At 39.3% G+C, this 26443-nt stretch overlaps 1 protein-coding gene across 1 annotated transcript in view; it reads right to left on the minus strand.

Annotated features, from left to right (window-relative positions):
• LOC126365857 (armadillo repeat-containing protein 6 homolog) overlaps positions 1-22846 on the minus strand; it is a 104697-nt gene extending 81851 nt beyond the window's left edge. Inside the window, exon 1 of the mRNA XM_050008522.1 lies at positions 22175-22846. Within this exon, the coding sequence (XP_049864479.1) occupies positions 22175-22480 (306 nt within the window). The 5' untranslated portion in view covers positions 22481-22846. The remainder of the gene's footprint in view (positions 1-22174) is intronic.
• Between the last annotated feature and the right edge of the window lie 3597 nt (positions 22847-26443).

The raw sequence follows: 26443 nt of genomic DNA on the forward strand, positions 1-26443 counted from the left end.
AGAACAAAAAAAACTCCACACAGCATTTTATCACAGATTAAAAGTCTAAAATTACTGAAATTCTCTGGGGTATTACACCATATTTCCTGACAGTATGAGATTATGGACTGAAGGAAAGTGAAGTATACCAGATTTTTATATCACCTATGTCTGACAACACTGACATTGCAAATAAAGATACATTTAGGCATTTCAACAGTTCTGTGGTATGATGCAACAATTGAATTTGTTATCAAGTTGAATTTAATGCTGTTAACCTTGCCCATCTGCTTATTATACACTGCTCAAAATAAAAAAGTTGTCACTTCTGCAAAACCAATTGTCTTCCATTGCTAAGCATGAGTTTGAAAATTGGCTCAGTAGTATCTACAACCTTTCTCCTCAATGGTGCAAAAGCATGGTGCCCTGCAACTCACCCTCAGACTGAGCAACACTTCAAACTGCAAGATGTCGAAACATGTGAAAAATGGCCACAGCTCAGAAGTTCATGTGAGGTTTAAGGTGGGTTAATACTGTCACATTGGCACCAAATTTCACAATTGTTGACATGTCACATGACAGGAAGGTCATCACAACTCTTATCCACATTTCACACTTTCTTTTGACACCTCTGCAATCGAGTTCAAAACAATGACGTTCAGCATTTGAGTCATGTGGTTTTCTTATGTATGGCTGAGGAAAATATTTCAGACACACCACCGCTCAGAATCGACATGAAAAGCTCTCAGGTGGTGACAAAGGGCATCAACATAACCACACCTTCCCTGGGGGCATTGATTCTCACACCTTCTGCAGTCGAAAACAACAGTTGACAGTGCGATGAGCAACAGTATGATTTTCTTGGCAACATTCGACACTGCTGACACCCCCGGACAATTCAACCCTACATTAAGACATTGTGGAGCTGCAAACCCATCAAATGTAATCTGACCCCCTTGGTTGTAGCGCAGCCAAAATTTTTTGCTCTCGTATATGGTGTGGAACCACAACATTCAAAACCACTTGAAGAAATCCGAATGTGATAAGAAGCAGTAAAGAGTGTTTATGCTTTTTCAGCCATCCTGTTTGTAACAACCCCCAGCTCAGCAAACCCCCGCCCCCACACACACCTAACTTTGTTGAGCATGTTAAAAATGTACCTGTCAGAATACCCATTCAGCTGAATGGTGCCTCAGGGCATGCAATCCCTTTGACACCTCTTAGGTGGGGTTGCCTGCCTTCAGGCACTAGAGCAGCCAAGAGACACCTCTTAGATGAATGGGTCTCAGAGTCTCTGACAGCATCATCTGTAATGTACTCAACAAAGATGCATGGGTGGCATCAGGGGTGTTGCCAAACAGGGAGGAGGAGGAGGAGGAGGAGGAGGAGGGTGGTGTCTTATGGGGACCCTCTGCCTTATTATTCATGAACATCTCAGTGTAGCATACCTCCGTAAAACAGGAAAAAGCTTAAACACCATTTGCAGCTTCAAATCATTTCAAATTTTGACAAACGCTTTTAAATCACCACAAATGGTTCCACCCTGTATACCACAGCAAAATATTGTGGTCGCACTACACACAAAAGAGGTTAGTTCACATTCAATGCGGTTGCAGCCCCATCATGTCCTTAGAGTAGGGTTGAATCGTCCATGGGATATCAGCAGCGTCAAATATTGTTGAGAACATCGTTCTGCTCTCATCGCACTCCAGAACGTCATTCTCAACTGCAAAAGGTATGGGAATCAAAGCCCCAATGAAAGGGGTCTTTCACTGACACCCTTTTATGCCACCTCCTGAGAGCTTTCATGGCATTTTTTGCGGCAGTGTGTCTGAGACATTTTCCTTGGCCGCACATTAAAAAATCAAGTGATTACAACTCTGGAGGTCACGATTCTGAGCTCCACAGCAGATGTAGAAAAGGGAGTAAAATGTGGGAAAAGTGATGTGTAACAACCTTCCAATCATATGACATGTCTACAATGGTGTTTGATAGAATTACAGTGAAATTTGGTGCCAATGTGACATCACTAACTCACCATAAACCTTCTGATCTACAGCCTTTCTTTTTTCACACATGTTTGACATCTTGCTGTTTGAAGTGTTGGCTAGTTGCAGGTAGTCATGTTTCTACACCATTACAGAGGAAGGCTGTCGGCACCTATGAGCCAAATTTCAAACTTATGCTTCACAATGGGGGACAATTACTGTGTTTCAGAAAAGTGGCAACTTCTATTTTTTATTAGTGTATTTTAGACATTAGTCATTCCAATCCCGGGAGCAGAAAGAGACACCCTAGGGGAAAAAAAAAGGACAGGTATACACTCGCGCGCACACACACACACATCCATCCGCACATACACAGACACAAGCTTGTGTCTGTGTATGTGTGGATGGATATGTATGTGTGTGCGAGTGTATACCTGTCCTTTTTTCCCCCTAGAGTGGGTCTTTGACTCCTTACCCTCTCCCTTAAAACCCACATCCTTTCATCTTTACCTCTCCTTCCCTCTTTCCTGAAGAAGGAACCATTGGTTGTGAAAGCTTAAATTTTGTGTGGTTGTTTGTGTGTCTATCGATCTGCCAGCACTTTTGTTTGGTAAGTCATATCGTCTTTGTTTTTTGATCTAGTAGAAAGCATCAGATGCTCTTTAAGGCTATTAGCAGATAATGCAATTGTCTATACCAAAGAAGCAACACCAGAAGATAGTAAGAATTTGCAAAACAACTTGCAGAGAACTGATGATTGGTGCAGGCTCTTGTAGTTGACCCTTAATGTAAATAAACATAACATATTGCACATACATAACAAAATAAATCCACTATTGTACAGCTACACTATTGATGACAAACAATTGGAGACAGCACCTCCCGTAAAACATCTAGGCGTTACTATCCAGAGCGACCTTAAGTGGAATAACCATATAAAACAGACAGTGGGAAAAGCAGACACCAGACTCAGATTCATTGGAAGTCTCTTAAGGAAACGCAACTTATCCATGAAAGAAGAGGCTTATAAGGCACTTGTTCGCCTGATTCTAAAGTATTGCCCATATATCTCGGATCCCTATCAAGTAGGACTGATAGAGGAGATAGGGAAGACCGAATGAAGAGCGGCGTGTTTTGTCATGGGATCACTCAGTTGGCGAGAGAGCATTACTGAGATGCTAAACAAACTCCACTAGCAGACGTTACAAGAGAAACATTGTGCATCATGGAGAATGTTACTATTGAAATTTCAGGACAGCACTTTTGAGGAGGAGTCAGACAACATATTACTTCCCCCCCCCCCCCCCCCCCCCAAACACACACACACACACACACACACATACACACACATCTCGAGTATTGAGCACGAGGGGAAAATTTGAGAAATTTGAGATAATACAGAGTTTAGCAACAATCATTCTTCACATGCACTATTCACAAGTGGAACAGGGTTGGAGCAATCAGATAGTGGTACCGACCATACCCTCCGCCACACACCATTAGGTGTATGAGAATGATGTAGGTGTAGACGAGAGTCAGAGAAAAGTGGCTGATGGATAGGGGGAGAGAGATGGCAGATGCACAGGATAAGAATGTGGCATCAACTAGCTTGTTCTGGCTGCAGGCAGGGAAGTTGTGAGCAGCACACAATCACATGCAGAGTGAACTGGGGAAGGGAGGTAGAAGAGAGGACGAGGTGAAACTGAGGAGATGAGGGTAACTGCATGAGATGAGTGAAGTTATGATCATGGGATGCATGTGGATGTGAATGTGGGGCTAGAGCTAGGGGACATTTGAATCCAGGAAGAATAAGGGATTGCAAGGACAATTCCCACTTATGCAATTCAGAAAAGCTGGTATGAGGGAGGAAGAATTCAGATAGTATGGGCTGTAAATTAGCTAATGAAATTGTTGTGCTAAGCAGCTTGTTTCACTAATGGTTGGTCAGCTTTGCTCTTTGTCATGGTTTGGTAGTTATTCTGGTGGACAATAAGTTGATGCATAACCACACAAAATGCAGAAATTACACCACAGCTGGTACGTAGCATAAAAGCTTTCACAGGTGCCCCTACCTCTGATAGGATAGGATAAGCCTGTTTATGAAAGTGCAGTAAGATGTTCTGGGTGAAAACATCAGACAGGTTTAGAGCCCGGGCCTCCCATGGGGATAGAATCCATGTACGATAGAACCCACGTGACAAGGGGGTTGGGAGTATGTGTGACATAAAGATGGAAGATTAAATTTTAAGTCCCACTGACAGCACTGTCATAAGAATTGGAGTACAAGTTCAAGAAAGGGGGGGGGGGGGGGAGGAAATTGGTTGTGCCCTTTTAAAGGGAACCATACTGGCATTTGTCTGGAGCCATTTACGGAAATCACAGAAAACCTAAATCTGGGCAGCCAGATGCTGATCTGAACTGTCATCCTCTTGAACGTGCATCCAGTGTGAAGACCAATACACCATCTCACACGGTCAAAGGATGGACTAGAACATACCTTAGACTGAGTGGGCAGTGGAATATTATTTTGGGGAGAAATGGGGAGGATTGTGGCACAATAATTGAGGATTGTGGCATAATAATCAGTAGAGAAGGAGATGATTATGTACTTCCCATCTAGGATGATACTGGGTTGTGAGAGGAGTGCTCTTTTGTAGGGAATTCTAGAGGGGCAGATAGAGGATTAGGGAAATGTACCAGGTGATCAAAAAGTCAGTATAAATTTGAAAACTGAATCACGAAATAACGTAGATAGAGAGGTACAAATTGACACACATGCTTGGAATGACATGGGGTTTTATTACAACCAAAAAAAATACAAAAGTTCAAAAAATGTCCGACAGATAGCGCTTCATCTGATCAGAATAGCAGTGATTACCATAACAGAGTAAGACAAAGCAAAGATGATGTTCTTTACAGGAAATGCTCAATATGTCCACCGTCATTCCTCAACAATAGCTGTAGTCGAGGAATAATGTAGTGAACAGCACTGTAAAGCATGTCCAGAGTTATGGTGAGGCATTGGCGTTGGATGTTGTCTTTCAGCATCCCTAGAGATGTTGGTCGATGCCGATACACTTGCGACTTCAGGTAACCCCAAAGCCAATAATCGCACGGACTGAGGTCTGGGGACCTGGGAGGCCAAGCATGACGAAAGTGGCGGCTGAGCACACGATCATCACCAAACAATGCGAGTAAGAGATCTTTCATGTGTCTAGTAATATGGGGTGGTTCTAATAAAATCCCATGACATACCATGCATGTGTATCAATTTTTACCTCTCTATCTACATTATTCCGTGGTTTATTAAGTTTTCAAATTTATACTGACTTTTAGATCACCCGGTATAAATATCATATATGCAATTTAGTTTGCAGGATAGGTTAGCATGCAACATCCATGAGTGAGCAGACTGCAAGGAAGAGATTTTTTTAGTGTAGATGGGATGAAAGTTATCAAAATGCAGCACTGTTGATGGTTAGTGGGCTTCATAACAACAAAGTTTTGGACAGAGGTATCAGAGAAGTGGAGGAAATGCCAAGGCAGGTGACACGCAGGGCTGAGGAGACCAGGTAAAGAGGACTGTGGAGGAAAGTGGATAGACTGTCTTGGTCTTAAGTCCAGATCATGGAGATATCATCAATAAACATGAACCAGACAAAGGGTTTTAGATTTGGGTGGTTAAAAAGATTTCCTCTAGATGGCGCAAAAAAAAAGTTGGCACAGAAGGATGCCCTGTGAGTGCCCATGGCTGTTGTGACGTTCGCCTGACTTATTTCTTCGTTGATAGTCCTCAGTATCAATATACTGCACTGTTATGCAGGATGAAAAATGTGGGGGTGGAAGTTCAACACTGACTATTGTAAATGATGTAGCTGACAGTTGCACAATTGTGTTTCAGTTCTTTACCTTCACTGTTCACAACCCCTCAATAATATACAATTATATGGCCAGTTCACTATTGGCAAATGTTGATAAGCCTCATTAACACGTTGCAGGCAACATCAGCATACTGCTACAATAGTTTGCTATTGAACAACTATGAGCAGTAAAAACCTAACCACACAGTTCTTACAGAATAATACGGTACATATGACACTATTCTTCAAATAAATTAAACAGAGATTTTCATTAATTGTTCTAACACACAGCCTATTTTTGTTACACTTATTTCACTGTTAAGAATGCATTGTTGTTAATCTAACCAATATGAGTTTCACATTTGAAAATAGGCCGTGGACTGACTGTCTTGGGACCAAAAATTGGTGCTTAATATATCCTCACAAAAATATGCACTGAAACTATACATTTTTAGATGTTTAACTTACAGAAATTATAATTAAAACATGTTGTTGTTGTTGTTGTGGTCTTCAGTCCTGATACTGGTTTGATGCAGCTCTCCATGCTACTCTATCCTGTGCAAGATTCTCCATCTCCCAGTACCTACTGCAGCCGACATCCTTCTGAATCTGCTTAGTGTATTCATCTCTTGGTCTCCCTCTACGATTTTTACCCTCCATGCTGCCCTCCAATAATAAATTAGTGATCCCTCGATGTCTCAGAACATGTCCTACCAACCAATCCCTTCTTCTAGTCAAGTTGTGCCACAAGCTCCTCTTCTCCCCAATTCTATTCAATACCTCCTCATTAGTTATGTGATCAACCCATCAAATCTTCAGCATTCTTCTGTAGTACCACATTTCAAAAGCTTCTATTCTCTTCTTGTCTAAGCTATTTATCGTCCACGTTTCACTTCAATACATGGCTACACTCCATACAAATACTCTGAGAAACGACTTCCTGACACTTAAATCTATACTCGATGTTAACAAATTTCTCTTCTTAAGAAACGCTTTCCTTGCCATTTCCAGTCTACATTTTATATCCTCTCTACTTCGACCATCATCAGTTTTTTGTTCCACAAATAGCAAAACTCCTTTACTACTTTAAGTGTCTCATTTCCTAATCTAATTCCCTAAGCATCACCCGACTTAATTCGATTACATTCCATTATCTTCGTTTTGCTTTTGTTGATGTTCATATTATACCCTCCTTTCAAGACACTGTCCATTCCGTTCAACTGCTCTTCCAAGTCCTTTACTGTCTCTGACAGAATTACAATGTCATTGGTGAACCTCAAAGTTTTTATTTCTTCTCCATGGATTTTAATACCTACTCCAATTTTTTCTTTCGTTTCCTTTATTGCTTGCTCAATATGCAGATTGAATAACATCGGGGAGAGGCTACAACTCTGTCTCACTCCCTTCCCAACCACTGCTTCCCTTTCATACCCCTCGACTCTTGTAACTGCCATCTGCTTTCTGTACAAATTGTAAATAGCCTTTCACTCTCTGTATTTTACCCCTACCACCTCCAGAATTTGAAAGAGAGTATTCCAATCAACATTGTCAAAAGCTTTCTCTAAGTCTACAAATGCTAGAAATGTAGGTTTGCCTTTCCTTCATCTTTCTTCTAAGATAAGTCGTACGGTCAGTATTGCCTCTTGTTTTCCAACATTTCTACGGAATTCAAACTGATCTTCCCCGAGGTGGGCTTCTATAAGTTTTTCCATTTGTCTGTAAGGAATTCACATTAGTATTTTGCAGCTGTGACTTATTAAACTGATAATTCGGTAATTTTCACATCTGTCAACACCTGCTTTCTTTGGGATTGGAATTATTATATTCTTCTTGAAGTCGAGAGTATTTCGCCAGTCTCAAACATCTTGCTCACCAGATGGTAGAGTTTTGTCAGGACTGGCTCTCCCAAGGTTGTCAGTAGTTCTAATGGAATGTTGTCTACTCCGGGGGCCGTGTTTCAACTCAGGTCTTTCAGTGCTCTATCAAACTCTTCACGCAATATCATATCTCCCATTTCATCTTCATCTACATCCTCTTCCATTTCCATAATTTTGTCCTCAAGTACATCGCCCTTGTATAGGCCCTCTATATACTCCTTCCATCTTTCTGCTTTCCCTTCTTTGCTTATAACTGGGTTTCCATCAAAGCTCTTGATATTCATGCAAGTGGTTCTCCTTTCTCCAAAGGTCTCTTTAATTTACCTGTAAGTAGTAACTATCTTACCCCTAGTTACATAAGCCTCTACATCCTTACATTTGCCCTCTAGCCACCGCTGCTTAGCCATTTTGCACTTCCAGTCGATCTCATTTTTAAGACATTTGTATTTCTTTTTGCCTGCTTCATTTACTGCATTTTTATATTTTCTCCTTTCATCAATTAAATTCAATATTTCTTCTGTTACCCAAGGTTTTCTACTAGCCCTCGTCTTTTTACCTATTTGATCCTCTGCTGCCTTCACTATTTCATCCCTCAGAGCTACCCATTCTTCTTCTACTGTGTTTCTCCCCCCCCCCCCCCCTCCCTCCTGTCAATTGTTCCCTTATGCTCTCCTTGAAACTCTGTATAACCTCTGGTTCTTTCAGCTTATCCAGATCCCACGTCCTTAAATTCCCACCTTTTTGCAGTTTCTTCAGTTTTAATCTACAGTTCATAACCAATAAATTGTGGTCAGAGTCCACATCTGCCTCTGGAAATGTCTTACAATTTAAAACCTGGTTCCTAAATCTCTGTCTTACCATTATATAATCTATCTGATACCTTTTAGTATCTCCAGGGTTCTTCCATGTATACAACCTCCTTTCATGATTCTTAAACCAAGTATTAGCTATGATTAAGTTATGCTCTGTGCAAAATTCTACCAGGCGGCTTCCTCTTTCATTTCTTAGCACCAATCCATATTCACCTGCTATGTTTCCTTCTCTCCCTTTTCCTACTGACGAATTCCAGTCTCCCATGACTATTAAATTTTCGTCTCCCTTCACTACCTGAATAATTTCTTTTATCTCATCATAGATTTCATCAATTTCTTCGTCATCTGCAGAGCTAGTTGGCATATAAACTTGTACTACTGTAGTAGGCGTGGGCTTCATGTCTATCTTGGCAACAATAATGCATTCACTATGCTGTTTGTAGTAGCTTACCCGTACACCTATTTTTTTATTCATTATTAAACCACGGGCAACGTATGAGTGGCCAAGTAAGTGGTCCCGACAGTCAGGATACCAGTTACTTTGGAATAAGGCTGGGCATCTCAGACATATTCTGAGTCGTGGTCACCTTTGTGCTCATACGGCAAAAACTACCAAATCCACCGGTTAGTCCCTCAACCGTTAGGGGTAAAACTCAATGGGACTCGGGGCAAGTAAGGCTAGCAACCTGCTTCCCCGATATTTTAAATATGATGCTGGCAACAATCAGAGCAAAATGCCTTGGACCTTTGAAGGTGATGGAGTCCCACCTCTAACTGACAAACCACGGACTCCTAAGATACGACTTGGCAAACAAATGGTAATGAGATGGGGAGCTATTAATATCAATGGGGGCTACCCTGGGAAGAAGGTAGAGCTGGCAGAGGCTGCAAGTAAGATGGGGCTGGACGTTTTAGCTGCTAGTGACATTCGGGTAAGGGGTGAGAAAGAAGAGGAAGTGGGAGAATACAAGGTCTACCTGTCAGGAGTCAAAGCAGGAAGAGCACAATGGGGTGTAGGGCTTTACATCAGGAAAGAAATGGAACCCAGCATAGTTGCAGTAAGGTATGTAAACGAACGACTGATGTGGATAGATTTGACTGTGTCTAGCAAGAAAATTAGGATTGTGTCAGTATATTCGCATTGTGAAGGGACAGATCAAGATAAGATGGATAGTTTTTATGAGGCACTCAGTGATGTAGTTGTTAGAGTAAAGGACAAGGACAGTGTTCTGCTCATGGGTGATTTTAATGCCAGGATTGGAAATCGAACAGAAGGGTATGAAAAGGTTATGGGTAAATTTGGAGAGGATATGGAGGCCAACAGGAACGGGAAACAACTCTTGGATTTCTGTGCCAGTATGGGCTTAGTAATCACAAACTCCTTTTTTAAACATAAGAACATTCACCGGTATACTTGGGAAGGCAGGGGAACCAGATCTGTCATCGACTATATAATAACAGATCAGGAATTCAGGAAGGCTGTGAGGGACACACGTGTATTCAGGGGATTCTTTGATGACACTGATCATTATTTAAACTGCAGTGAAATTGGGATTGTGAGGCCGAAAGTGCAGGAGGTCAGGTCCATATGTAGGAGGATAAGAGTGGAGAAACTTCAGGATAAGGAAATCAGGCACAAGTACATAATAGCGATCTCAGAAAGGTACCAGTTAGTTGAATGTAGTCAATTACAGTCATTGGAAAAGGAATGGACAAGGTACAGGGACACAGTACTAGAAGTGGCTAAAGAATGTCTTGGAACAGTAGTGTGTAAAAGTAGGATGAAGCAAACAACTTGGTGGAATGACACAGTCAAGGCAGCCTGTAAAAGGAAAAAGAAGGCATATCAAAAATGGCTACATACTAGAACTCAGGTAGACAGAGAAAGCTATGTTGAAGAAAGAAACGAAGCCGAACAGATAATTGCAGCATCCAAGAAGAAATCTTGGGAAGACTTTGAAAACAGGTTGGAGACTATGAGTCAAGCTGCTGGAAAACCATTCTGGAGTGTAATTAGCAGTCTTCGAAAGGGAGGTAAGAAGGAAATGACAAGTATTTTGGACAGGTCAGGAAAACTGCTGATGAATCCTGTGGATGCCTTGGGCAGATGGAGGGAATATTTTGAAGAGTTGCTCAATGTAGGTGAAAATACGATCAGCAATGTTTCAGATTGCGAGGTAGAATGGGATAGGAATGATGATGGAAATAGGATCTTATTTGAGGAAGTGGAGACAATGGTCAGTAGATTGCAGTGCAATAAAGCAGCTGCGGTGGATGAAATTAAGTCGAAACTCATCAAATACAGTGGAACGTCAGGTCTTAAATGGCTACACAGGATAATTGAAATGGCCTGGGAGTCGGGACAGGTTCCATCAGACTGGACAAAAGCAGTAATCACACCAATCTTTAAACATGGAAACAGAAAGGATTGTAACAACTACAGAGGTATTTCTTTAATCAGCATTGTGGGTAAAATCTTCTCAGGTATTGTTGAAAGGAAAGTGCGAGTATTAGTTGAGGACCAATTGGATGAAAATCAGTGTGGGTTTAGGCCTCTTAGAGATTATCAGGACCAGATCTTTAGCTTACGGCAAATAATGGAGAAGTGTTATGAATGGAACAAGGAACTGTATCTATGCTTTATAGATCTAGAAAAGGCATATGACCGGGTTCCTAGGAGGAAGCTATTGTCTGTTCTACGAGATTATGGAATAGGAGGCAAACTTTTGCAAGCAATTAAAGGTCTTTACATGGATAGTCAGGCAGCAGTTAGGGTTGACGGTAAATTTGGTTCATGGTTCAGAGTAGTTTCAGGGGTAAGACAAGGCTCCAACCTGTCTCCACTGTTGTTCATATTATTTATGGATCATATGTTGAAAACAATAGACTGGCTGGGTGAGATTAAGATATGTGAACACAAAATAAGCAGTCTTGCATATGCGGATGACTTAGTTGTGATGGCAGATTCGATTGAAAGTATGCAAAGTAATATTTCAGAGCTAGATCGGAAATGTACGGACTATGGTATGAAGATTAGCATCTCCAAAACGAAAGTAATGTCAGTGGGAAAGAAATATAAACGGATTGAGTGCCAAATAGGAGGAACAAAGTTAGAACAGGTGGACAGGTTCAAGTACTTAGGATGCATATTCTCACAAGATGGCAACATAGTGAAAGAACTGGAAGCAAGGAGTAGCAAAGCTAATGCAGTGAGTGCTCAGCTACGATCTACTCTCTTCTGCAAGAGGGAAGTCAGTAACAAGACTAAGTTATCTGTGCACCGTTCAATCTTTCGACCAACTTTGTTGTATGGGAGCGAAAACTGGGTGGATTCAGGTTACCTTATCAACAAGGTTGAGGTTACGGATATGAAAGTAGCTAGGATGATTGCAGGTACTAGTAGATGGGAACAATGGCAGGAGGGTGTCCATAATGAGGAAATCGAAGAAAAACTGGGAATGAACTCTATAGATGTAGCAGTCAGGGCGAACAGGCTTAGATGGTGGGGCCATGTTACGCGCATGGGAGAAGCAAGGCTACCCAAGAGACTCATGGGTTCAGCAGTAGAGGGTAGGAGGAGTCGGGGCAGACCAAGGAGAAGGTACCTGGATTCGGTTAAGAATGATTTTGAAGTAATATGTTTAACATCAGAAGAGGCACCAATGTTAGCACTGAATAGGGGATCATAGAGGAATTTTATAAGGGGGCTATGCTCCAGACTGAACGCTGAAAGGCATAATCAGTCTTAAATGATTATTATTATTATTATTATTATTATTATTATTATTATTATTATTATTATTAAACCTACTCCTGCATTACCCCTATTTGATTTTGTATTTATAACCCTGTATTCATAACTCATTCAAATAACTGAATACATTGAAAAATTCTTCTATTTAGGTTAGGCTGAATTACTTGTTTAAATAATGAAATTAACAGATACAGTTATACATACAATACTTTTGACAAACCCGGTAATTATTTTGGAATTAATTAAGGCCTGCCTTGCTAATATGTTTTCGAATAGAGCCAAAAAATACTTTAAGAATCCTATTAGTTCTTCTTCCATATGTTAATAATTAGTACAGAATTTATATTTGTTTATAAGTCAACAATAGAATCTAAGTCACAAAACAACTACTGATTTCATCCTGTAATGATTTGTTGCAAAAGATATTAAGTAGGAAAGGTCAATATAAATTTGTAAATTACATACACAAAACTAAGCATAAAATTAACCTGGTGCTATATTCCTTAGGACTGAGGGCCAACCTTTCTCTTTTGTCGACATGCAGATTAGACTCATGTATGTTAATGGTAATTAGGCAAAAATGAAAATAAAATGAATTTAAGGAGGCAGATGGAAAAACAACAGAGGAAGTAAAGAGATCCTGGCTTGCTTTGTCACACAGTGCTGTGAACATGTTTGTATATCTTTAATGCCAAAGAGATGTGTAAGGCTACAGTTTGCCAGAGGTATAAAAAATTAGGTGGTTTGTTTGGAGTTGGTGTGATCTTGAAAGGGGTAGTGATTGAGATAGTGTTCAACAGTGCAAGGGTATGGGTATGGGGGACCTTGTATAGGGATGTGGTGTCAACAGTGATAAGCAGATATTCATGAGGTAATGGGGTGGGGATGACTTTGAGATGGTAAAAATAAGTGGTTTGCAATGTGTTGGAGTTGGTCAACAAGAGATGATATTCTTTCCATGGGCACACAGTGAGCACCTACAATGGGGCATCCAGAACTGTTAGGTTTATAAAATTTTGGGAAGCATGTAAAAGGTGAGTGTGTGCACAGCACATCTCCATTTCAGTTCCTGAAACTCAAATCTTACGCAATTATTTGTCTTTACTTCTCTCTTCTTGTTATGCCTGATAAACATCTTTTCATTACTCACTGAGGTATCATCAGTTTTTTAATTGTCTGCACATTTAATGCCAATTTTTCACTTCCATAACTTACTACAGGCAGTATATCTTGGTTATATGGTTTCCATTTAAAGCACATTGAAATTTTACTTCTTAATACAGGTTTCATTTCTCAAACGAACTCCAAACTATTTTTAATCTCCTATTTATTTCTTTAAGTGTCCATCCAATTGTTTTCAGTTTTCCTCAGTATACAAATCTTTCAACTATGTCTATAACTTCAGAAAATCCAGGACGGAATAACAACAACATGAATTAAGATAAACTGCTATTTGCCACACAGAGGAAGTGATAAGTAGCAATTCCAAATATGGAGGAAGACTTTATCAATAGCTTAATCTAATTTTAAATGGGCCTGTCTACTGATTAATGCCTCTTCTATGTGGTGAGTAGCAATCTATCCTGAATTATATTGTTGTTATTTCTATAACTTCATAATCAATAATACTGATGTGACATGATTTTGTTCCTACTATAATTAGTCTTTGGGTCCACTGTCATAATTGCTCTGTTCACATCCTTCATCCTTTGATGAGCTTACTCTGAATATGAAACAAAATATGTTATCCACAAATCAAAGGCAGTATACATACCACCTATCTGTGTGTGTTACTTTCTCATTCCAGTTTAACGATTTGAAGACCCTTTCCAATGCTGTTGAAAATAGTTTTGTTGAAATGGAATCATCATGCCTAAATTTCTTTCTCAACTTTTAAATCCCTTGATGTAATCAAATGGAAGCTACAGCATTCTTGCAAATATTCTCCAAAGCACTGATGTAGACAGATTCTATTCCTTGGTACTCAAGAGCTGTCAGCACAGATTTTATATTGACAGAATCAAATGCCTTTTCATATTCTATACCACATACTAAGTGGTAACGGACATTCATTATTTTCTTGATAACCAATGAATGGGTTCATTGCACTATGTACACTTCTACAGCCTCCTCATTGTTTTGGCTACTTGACGTCTGGAGTTTTTCCTCAATCAGTAAGAATTTGTGTAAAAAATCTTGTCTACAACTGACAAGAAACTAGCTGGCCTGTAGTTCTTTGCGTCTTCCCTGCTCCCTTTATTGTGGATTATAACAATTATAACATCATTTCAACTATCTGGTATCACCTGCTCACACAAATATTTTGTGAATAACTGTGCCAGTTTTATTTGACTATCTCCTGGCCCCTGCTTTTTTTATCATTTCTACAGGTATCCTACCATCCCCAGGCACTATTTCTCTTTCCAGGTGCTCAATTGCATCCCAAGTTTCTTCTGGCAACACATCCGGAATCCATTCATTCTCACAGTCTATTACTAAAGTCTTCATTAACACCCAACAGTCGAGGAGGTGGAAAGTACTCTAAAGTCTTTATAAAGATATCCCAGCACTTTGCAGTGTCTTACAGCCCTACAGTAAAGCTTGATCTCCAACTAAAAGATCACGTGGTCACCATGAAAGTTGGTAAATATTCACTCTGAAATATATGATAAACACACACACATATATTCTATGAAGTGTTCTATCAAGCAACATATACTACTCAGTGAAGAAGGCTACTGACAACTAGTAGTGAACTACACTGAAGCGCCAATGCAACCAGTATAAGTACGCACATTCAAATACAGAAATACGTGAACAAGTAGAATATGGAACTGAAGTCGGCAATGCCTATAAAAGACAACAAGTGTCCGGTGCAGTTGTTAGATCAGTTACTGCTGCTACAATGGCAAGTTATCAAGATTTAAGTGAGTTTGAACATGGTGTTATAGTCGTAGCGTGAGCGATGTGGGACAGCATCTCCGAGGTAGCGATGAAGTGGAGATTTTCCCATATGACAATTTCATGAGTGTGCCGTGAATATCAAAACTCTGGTGAAACATCAAATCTCCGACATTGCTGTGGTCAAAACAAGATCCTGCAAGAACGGGACCAACAACAACAACTGGAGAGAAACGTTCAACATGACAGAAGTGCAAATTGTTACAGATTTCAATACTGGGCCATCAAAAAGTGTCAGCATGAGAACCATTCACCGAAACATCATTGACATGGGCTTTCAGAACAAAAGGCCCACTCATGTACCTCTGATGACTGTATGACACAAAGCTTTACGCCTTACCTGGAACTGTCAACAGTGACATTGGACTATTGATGACTGGAAACATGTTGCCTGGTCGGACGACTCTCATTGCAAATTGTACCGAGCAGATGGATGTGTACGGATAGTGAGACAATCTCATGAATCCATGGACAGTGCATGTCCACAGGGAACTGTTCAAGCTGGTGGAGGTTCTGTAACAGTTTGGGGCATGTGCAGTTGGAGTAATATGGGACCTTTGATATGTCTACATACGATTGTGACAGGTGACACAATGTAAGCATCCTGACTGATCACCTGCATCCATTCATGTCCATTGTGCAGTCTGGCGGACTTGGACAGTTCCAGTACGACAATGTGTCACCCCAAACATCCAGAATTGCTACAGAGTGACTCCAGGAACACACTTCTGAGTTTAAACATTCTGCTGACCACCAAACTCCACAGACTTGAACATTATTGAGCATATATGGGATTCCTTATAATATGCTGTTCAGAAGAGATCACCACCACCTCCTACTCTAATGGATTTATGGACAGCCCTGCAGGATTCTTGGTGTGAATTCCCTTCAGCACTACTTCAGACATTAGTCGAGTACATGTCACATCATGTTGCTGCACTTCTGCACACCCGCAGTGGCCCTACAGGATACTAGCCAGGTGTACCAATTTCTTTGGCTCTTCAGTGTAGTTTCTGCACTACCATGCTAATTTGGTTGTTTCCTGTTGACGTACTATCATTTGACACATCTGTGACACTGGCAGTCAGCTTAGAGCAGAGTTGTGATTTAGTAGTTTCAACACATTTTACAGCAATGTCCACATAATACAGCTATCTATTTTGAGGTTCAGGCCTTTCTATGTTCAAATCTTCTCATCAAAACTACTTCAACATGCACAGCAGTTATCATAATATAAAATTTATCTGCCAGAAAGGCCTTGTATTTGGCCTATTTTATGATCACCTACTTCTGTCCCCTTTGCCAGTCACATCATAACTCTCACTTGCACAATAATCCATGTCCTATTAATCAACTATTGGCTCCAGCCTTGTTAACTTAGCACCGCCCAAACTGACTATCAGAAAAACAAGCAGCTGTGCTCACAGGGAAAATGTAGACGATTGTAAAGAAAGGTGATATCCAAAATATTTTACATTATGGAGACTGTCATGCACATCTTCGCAGTTTTGGTGAGATGATTTGAACATAAAGCCAATGACAAGAGCATCGAAACTCATAATATATTGCTGTGTTAAGTAAATATTATTGTAAAGTGTGTTGAATGTTATTAAGCTACAATGATTTGACCTAACATGCTGTACGTCACACACACACACACACACACACACACACACACACACACACACACACACACAGAGAGAGAGAGAGAGAGAGAGAGAGAGAGAGAGAGAGATGAACAATAAAATTAAAGGGTTCACTGAAATTACTGCAACAGACACAAGTCTGGCTTCTTCCTGGTTTACTTAGATACTGAGTTCTACTGTAGTTTGTCTGATGGCATTCAAGCACAGTCATCACTGCAATTCATCTCAGGCTTAAAAGACAAGGTGATAGCCACAGTGATTATAGAAAATTCTACTAACAGTTGACTTTCACCACAATAGATAACAAGAACATAAATGACGCTATTCTAGAAATACTACCCTTTAGCCAAAAATACCCTGCTGTATACTGCACTCATTACAGCAGTGAAACAGTGTGTGTACAGGCCAACTACCATTAATACCTCCTTTTACCAGTGACATATCAACTATGTGCTGTAAACACATTTCAGAGGTAATCATAACAATGATGCACGAATATATATATACACATGTGCATGTATGTTTTTATCAATGGTCTTTCAGTCCATAAACTAAAAGTTACTTATCGGACTATCAATTTTTTTTTTTTGATAAATGCAGCAACACAATTAACTCACCTCCTCCACCTCCAATAAACTAATGTTAATCAATGCTCCACACTCCAAATTACCAGATTAGCCAGCTGGGTAATATGCCACAGTTCTATTCCTTCTGCTTGTACTTGCAAGTGCATGAACATGTCATTCACATGCCTTATATTGTTAGTGCCAGCTGTGCTGAAGACAGTCTTTGGTGTCCTTCCCCCTGCATCTATCCATCCCTAAAGTATGTCTCTTCAAGACGTGCAGTACCACATCCTTGGTCTGTTGTAACTGCACCCCTAGACGATTGTAAGTGGCCCATAATACCTGGTATTCATTACAAACCTCATCAAGTATAACCATCTTCTGCACTTCCTACTGGATCTCCGCAAAGGCCTCATCCAGTGTCCAATACATATTTCTTAATACCCAGGTGCTGAACATCACTTTTAATGTCCACTAGTGATCTCTCAAGATAACATTTTCCTGCCAGCTGAGCAGGACTCCACCATCAAGTAGTCACAACTTGGAACACACTGAATTGTCAAATATGTCCAACTCCTGGAGGAACGCAGCCTAAGCTGCAAGTGGGTCTTCACAGCCAGCTGAATAATATGTAGGTATGCCGTAGCCTTATTTCTGCAGCTGAGTGATGAAACAGTGCTGGTTCAAGCTGATGCCGAGCCATGAGAAAACAACAATGCTGCATTCTGTTGTTGGTGGCTGGACATAATGATACATGGTGTAGCACAAAGTAAAATTTCCACAGTCGAGTACTGAAAAGGACAATGCCTCTGGCAGCAATACACCTGGCTGGGGGCAATACAAAGGCTGCTGGCTTGGCCAACAAAATTTTTCTGCATCCTGCATTCGACTGGCCAGTCATTGGTCAAATGTAGGTGCAGACAACAATGGTTCTCATGAAGCAGTGTTATTTACTTGATGAAGCTACTTGTCTATAAATCAGCAGTCAGTCCTGATAGTTCTGGTCTTTGAATGGGATCTGCTAGGGTAAACCATTCAGCGAGTGTCATTGCCCGACACAGCAGCCAGTCTTTATGACAATTTCTAAATACCATCAGGGGTAATGATATCGTACATTGAACTGGTTATTTTTGCAATCCATTGCTTGCTCTCAATCTCTATCAACAGTTCTCATTTCAACACATGAAAAGTGCAAGTTTGCTTTTGTTCTACGGTATTACTTTTATAAATGTCTGAAGATGGCCTTGTAAGCCGAAAACAGGTTAACATAATAAAAGCAACACTGCAGAACAAAAGTAAATGTCTGATTAAGGCCTTGTACGCTGAAAAAGAGTTAACACAATGAAAGTAATTCTGTAAAACAAAAGCAAACTTGTGCTTTTCATTTATTATAATGTTGCTCTACCAAGAAACAATGGAAGATTCATTTAACATAATCCTCATTTCATTTAAATATGAGGGCTAATTTGCATGGCTCTGTATAAATTGAGGCTAATTCTCTGTGTGTTAAGAATTTTATATTATTTTGCATTGTGATATTTACAAATCTAAATATGCTTCTGTTTTGCTACATAAAATCAATACTGTAACCACTGCATGCAACATCCCAAATACTTAATTACAGCAGTGTGCAGTTGTCAATTTCTCCTTTTGTTCTTCAAAGTTTTTTCTTGAGCAGCTGATTACTTTAGTTTTCTTTGTGTATATAATGTTTAAAACAATTTTTTTCAAAAAAAAAAAAAAAGAAAAAAAAAAAAGAAAAGAAAAAGAAAGAGAAATCTCTACATTTATTTAAATAATTATGAATGAGAAGCCTAGTGTATTCTATAAAAGTCAACTCACCAAGCAGTCACAGGACAACACACACAAAAGAAAACTTCATTCACTACTACTGACCAGATAAAAGTTTACCATGTACTAAGCATTCCATTTCCCATTCCACCCGCAAATGGAGCAAGGAAAATATGATTACATACATACTTCCGTACAAGCTCTCATTTCTCTTATCTCATCTCTTTCCTTCTCGTTCCATCTGGTAAGTCTTCCATGACCTGGGGTCTGGGTGACCTTCCCGAATGGTACCCCTTTTCCTAAATCTCTCCAGTCCTTTTCCTTCACCCCTCTTCCTTCCTCTTCAACTCTTCTGCCGGAAAAAGGAGCCATTGGTTCTGAATGCTTGCATAAGTGGAACCCTTTGGGGTGTGTGTGTGTGTGTGTGTGTGTGTTCTCCTGCCGCCACTTGGTCAGGAGTTTTTTTATCTATTCCCCACATTATATTGTCAAAAATTGATTATTTTCAAAATAAATATAAGAGGTACCAATTTTTTACATAATACATACACAACAAGTTGAATTATATACTATTTCTGACATTTCCAAAAGCCTCAGAGAAATAATACAAATAAATAAAAACAAAACTAAAAGCTATCATTGCTCTCAGGAAACAGTACAAACACTTACTTAAAAAGAGTATGGTTCCTTCTGAAACACCAACACCAACTAGGGAACTGAAATTCATACTAAAAATCTTGGAATCGGTGGTCAACAGATTAATGCACATAAACTGAAGGATGATTCTACGCAGACATTTTAATTTTGGCTTTGCAATGGATTTAAAACAAAGTAATCTCTTGTTAATCTTAAACTTGAAACCACCAATAAATACAGTAACACACATTCCAAAAACTTAATTCACTACTATTGATCAGATAGAAGTGTACCTTATACTACTGCTAAGCATTCCCTTTCTCATTATACTCCACAAGTGGAGCAAGAGAAATACAATTGTAGGCCTATATGTACTTCTGTACAAGCTCTCATTTCTATTATCTTGTATTCACAGTTCTTATGCGAACTGACATGTTGGTGGCAGCAGGATTATGCTGCAGTCTGTCACAAATGCTTGTTCTCTGAAGTTTCTCAATAGTGATTCATGAGAAATCCTCCTTCGTGCCATGGAATCCCATTTGAGTTTACAGAGAGTTTACCTAATACTCATGTGGCAATCAAGCCCACCAGAAACAAATCAGGCAGTATGCCTCTGAAGGGTCTCAATGTCTTCCTTCAAACCGACCTGATTGTTTGCTAACTGATTTGCATTAATTTACATTTTTACACATTTCGAGACAAGCTGTTGCCTATCATACCAAAAAAAATACTGTCCAAGTCATCTTCCTATAGACACCCAACATCGACACTTTCCCGTACTGTACAGTGTCATAGAAACAGTTGTCGCTGCTCTCCCTGATCTGATGAGATCATTTATATATGTGCAAAACAAGAGCAGCCCTATCACACTTCCTTGTTGCAGTCCACACAGTACCTTTGTCTGCAATGCATATTCGCCATCCAGGACGGCGTACTGGGTCCTATTACTTATGAATTCTTTGACATTCTCACCTATTTGAGAACCTATTCACCATACTCGGATCTTTGTTAAGTCCACATTAAAGCACTGTGTTAAACATTTTCCAGAAATCTAGGAATATAGGGCCTGGTGTCGCCCTTCATCCGTGGTTTATATGATACACAGAAGTCACCTATGGATTTTTCTAGTCACTTGGGACTTTTCATTGTGTGAGGGAATCACAATAAATCCCAGCTAAGTATGTGGCCAGTGCTGAGGAGTACTCTCTGTAAAACTGAATTGGGATTCCATCTGGGCTCTTTGGGAACAAAAAAACCTTACTCTCAATCTGGAAAGCCAAAAGCACTCCTAATTCCATTCAACAACCAAGATGAGGAGACAATAATTTAATCATGATCACAGTATGACATTCAAATAACTGAGTTCAGACAGCCAAAAGTAGTGGAGGTGACAAAATATGATTTGTTCAGATGAGACCCAACAGAAAGCAAATAATACAATGAAAATGGATGGTAAACAATTGTGCTGATGGTTTTCTGGCTACTATTGTTTCATCAAAGAGACAATGCTAGGAAGGCCTATTGTGAAAGAGGATTTAAACAATCTCTTGTAACTTCAAAAACAAGGGACCCTCAAGGTGAAGAAACATATGGCGATTATAACATGAATAGGAAATCTTAGACGTGTGGACATATTAACCTGTAGTACAGCCCGAGATTAGGTTTAGAGGTGACCTTCTGGTTGGACATTTGCTATAAGGCACAGACTTTTTCAGTTAATCCAAAAAATTATCTTCCTCAAATTAAAAAAGGAGACCCTGTGAAACTAAAACTGTACGCCTATGCCAATTCCTGCAGCACCTAGGGCAATGAAAGGTTGCTTTACAACCACCCACAAGGCCAGGAAAGACCTTTCACAGTTATAAAACAGTATTCTTACTGCTACTATCACATTTTTTAACGATGCTCACATTCATTTCCTTGTTAGAAAAACCATATAATACATTTAAAACTGCAGGAAGGGGGGTGTTTTATATTTTTCTCTAAACGCATTGTATACTTGTAAACCTCGAGTTAAACCCTGGAGTCGGGTATCAGTAATTTACTGGTCTAAAGATCACTTTACAATGATACAGTAACTGTCAGCTTAATAAATTCAAGCCATATATACTGATACATGAATGCACACAGGTATTTGCTGAGAAGAGTGAAGGACAGATGGTCGGTCGGTACAAAGGTAACAGTTTATTTCACTATAGATTGGAAAAACACAACATTTACTTCAATAACACTGTATAGTGTGCTCTGACAACTGGAAATGGCACTTATTACATGCTTACTGCATATACAGCGGCATGGCAATACCTGCGCTTCGAATTCCTGTACAGCAGATTCAATAGCTTCCTCCGGTGACATTGAAAATTCTTGGATATTCTCCTTTACCACATCGTTAAAAGTTTCTTGCGATATTACTCTCACCATTTTCGAATTGTTTAGTAAAGAACTTGTATATTTAAAAATTTTCAGTTTCTCCCAAACATAACAACAAAACACAGTTTGACGCAAACGCAGATGAAAAAGAGATGCATCTCTGACCAGAGATTTTCCTGAAAACGTAAAGCCGGATTCCCATACGTATGATTGCCTACAGGTGCACGTGCATGACTCCATCACCACTCCGTTTAAAACATAAGGAAAAACCCTACTTGCTCACTGTCATGGCAACTGACGCTTTAATTTAAGCTATGATAAGCGTGTAACTTTCTTGCATGAACATAAGACCCTTGTTCACGAATAAACTAAACAAAAAACCTAGTAAAGAATGCACTTCTACGTTTAAAATGCGACATAATCCTTCACACGAGAGGAAAATTTCATAAAATAAGTAAATACTGCAACGTCATGTGTTAGTCTAATTTATAAACAAATTGTGGTGGAGTAATATGTTTTTCTACTATAGGACAGGTTGTTCAATCTCCGATTAGCAGCCAGTTAAGCCGGGTTCACACAGGCAACAAAAGTATCGCCACTGCGTATGGCGAACTGCAGTTGCTTTGTAGTTGCATGTGTGAACTCCTAGTCTTCGGTGGCGCCATTTAAGAAGCGCCACTTTTGACACGCCACAAAAAGTTGAACTAGGTTCTACTTTGTTGCGCCATTTTGCCTTCTCCACAATCGAATAACTTCATTCGATTGCTACCTCGCGGCTAGATTCAAACCTTTCCAGTGCCACTTCATTCGCAGATAGTGCTTTTGTTTGTGCGTTTGCTATTAATATGTCGAAAAAGTGATCAACAGCGACAATTATGAGCTACTTGTAGGCGTATCAAGAACGAGAATGCCTTTGGAACCACAAAAGCGAATCGTGCAAAGACAGAAATTTGAGGGATGCTGCATTAATTGAAATAGTAAACAGTATGCGTGAATATGTACCTGGAATTGATGTAGCTACAACAAAGTTAAAAATTCGAAGCATTCGAAATGCTTATATGAATGAACATAAAAAATTACTGAAATCACTTAAGAGTGGTGCGTCTACATCCAATATTTATAAACCCAGCCTTGCTTGGTTTGAAGCTGCAGACCCGTTCTTAAAATATTTAGTCGAGACAAAATAGACGAGAAACACTTTGGTAAGTAATATTTTCCATTTATTATGCTTCCAAAACACCTTATTTAGTAATATGTACAGCCGTTTAATCAGCTGATACAGGTGACGCCATTTTGCAAACTGCGCAATTACGAAGTATTTGTGGTGTCCTGTGTGAACGGTAGCTCACAGCGCCACTTCAGAATGACTCGGCTTGTGGCGATACTTTTGTTGCCTGTGTGAACCCGGCTTCAAGATCTGTTCTCGGAATAGCGCGAGAAACGCGTTGTAGGAACCCGGAATAACGCTTAACCGAAGAATAAACTCGAGATAACTTAACCAACGATTTCTGTCCGATTAGACAGATTAACCAGAGAATAATTATTCAGGAGGGCAGAAAACTGAGATGCAGACAAGGATTACCATATTTTGGCTGAAGTGTTCACGAGAAAGAGAAAGGAGAGGAAAGTGAGACGACGCCGATTCCGAATTTATAACCACGTTTCGGATATTAAAGGACGCCATACTTTGTCTTCTCAATCTTGTACTTGAGAAATTGGCGCATATGACGCACAGATGAGACTATTTCTCTGTTCTCTTAAATAATACTTTTTATTTGTACTAACATGCATTTTATTTCAGTACCTCGTCAGACCCGTCGTGTTTTTTACGTAAATCAGGCACAGTAAAATGATTATTTGTGCAAAAATAGTCTTCTTTGTCTGACGTGTGTTAGCCTACAATTGCTGCAGTAGTGGAAAATACTGTTTCGTTTTATTTAGCAGACGGAGCTATAGTAGACTCAACCAAACCGAAAAACCACACCAATTTGCATTAACAGGTTTTTCTGTTTTAGACAAAAATCGATTTTTCGTGTTGCAAAATGTTGTGATAAAACACTTAGCCACATTATGTCAATAGCATAAAATATTGTTCCACTCTGTTTTCTTTTGGGAATGCCCCTTTTTGTAAACACTGCAGCAGTGTCACAACTTTCAACCTTTTAGTGAAAATATCAGGAAACAGACTCGTTAAAGCTACAGAACAACAACACTGTATCCCATCTATCGTTATTCACTGAAATCTGTGAACTATTTTTGCCTATTCAGGCTAAGTTGAATATAGTAAGATTAAGACGAAAGTCAGCATTTTTCTTTTTTTTTAAAAAAAAAAAAGGATTACAATGCTTCCCCAGCTATAGAGTATAACTGTTGTGTTTCTCAGTTATCAGTGTTATCTGCATAAGCTACCCATATTTATCATAAAATTTTAGCTCTATATGTATTTTATAAGAACAGAAGACGAGTCTATTAATTAGTCTGCATAGTTGTAGTATGTGGAAGGAGTGCCTGGAATGCTATGTTTTTAACTTTGCTTCAACATCAAGTTGTTTTTAGTGTCCTACTCTATGTCAAATTAGAGCTAATTGAAGGTAATTGAAGTTGAAATATATTGTACTTGGCCAAAGTAAAACCTTCGTAAAGTTGATCGCTTGTTATGGTTGTTTAACATAACAGGTTTGATAGTACACTAATATCCCTAGTTGACTAAGCCACAAAAATAGCAGAAAATATTTTTCACTCTTAGTTTCAACTGGGTCAACAATGTTCTATTTTTAGTGTATGCTTCAGAACAACAAAATTGTCCAACACCTAGCATTATTCCTATAAACATGTAAATTATTTGTCCTTACTCAAGTTACGTTCAACACAGTACAATTAATAGAAAAGTCACTTGTTTTTAAGAAAGAAAACTGTTGTATTTCTCAGTTGTTAGTATTATCCACCTAACCACAGCCCTATATATGTCATTTCAGCTAACAGGAATGTTTAGTTACTGAATCTAAAAAATCATAACAGTGGAAGAAGTGACTGGCAAGTTATGTTTTCATATTTCTCTTGTACAATCATATGTCATTCTTTCCTTTCTTTCAGAAGTGACTCTGTTTCACTAATGAACCAGCTACTTCTGACAATCAAATATTTTGCCTCTGGTGATTTCCTTCTGTCCATTGGAGACTTCTTTGGTATTGGCAAGGGGAGAACAAGCAGGGTTATTAAAAGGATGTTTATGACACAGGCGTTATTAAACGAAAATGAAATAAACAAATGTATGTCGATTAAAATATTTTTATTCCCAAACGAAATGTCTTACTTTTAATTTTCTGATCCTAATTTTGAGCTTAATGCACTTTTTAACTGATGCAGTTCTTCCTCCTTTCTCTGGTTCATGTAAAGTTACTTTTTTTAGTGGCAATATCGGCAACTCTGCATATTAAGAACAAGTATTTTTATTATGATAACAAAACTGACAGTTCTAATCTGAGACTAATATTGAAAAGATGGGAGAATACAATGAAGGTGTCATGCCTCCAGTTACCTTCACTTCCCTCCCATATTATATGTCTGCTAGAGACACAATTCCCAGATTACATATAGGTACTAGAGACGATGTCACAAGCCAAAATTATTTATGAAATAGTTTCCATTTCCCAAACATTTAGGACGAGTTAAAATATCAGCCTCCAGTTTGATATATGCCATAGGTATATTTGTACCTCAGAATTATAAAAAAAGATAATAGCTGCTTATTCTTCACACACAACACAAATATAATTAATAATCACCACATCACAGAAACAGGATGTACAAATGGCCAAGAACTGAAAAATTGGATGCACAAATAGTGTCAAAAAATTTAGCGAGGGTACTTTCTGTAGAATTCCCGTTCCTCCTGTAACGAATTAATCACTGTAAGCTGTAACTACAACAGCAAGCTAGCCAGTAACATCGCTCAGAATTTTCAGTCAAATCAATGTCCATGCCATCTGTGTTGTCACAGTTTCTTGGAGAGATGGAAAAGACCAACTATTTCACAAAGCAGAATGCATTTCACAAGTGCTTCTATATTATGTGTCTACTTACAATTCATCATCTGTCACACAGCTACTTCTGATGGAATACCGTCATATGTAGAAATGTTGCATCTGAATCGAACTGACTGTAGAACTCTTTTGTTGAAACCTTTACCAAATCGTGGATTTC

The sequence above is a fragment of the Schistocerca gregaria genome, chromosome 4 (assembly GCF_023897955.1).
Source record: "Schistocerca gregaria isolate iqSchGreg1 chromosome 4, iqSchGreg1.2, whole genome shotgun sequence".
Lineage (NCBI taxonomy): Eukaryota > Metazoa > Arthropoda > Insecta > Orthoptera > Acrididae > Schistocerca > Schistocerca gregaria.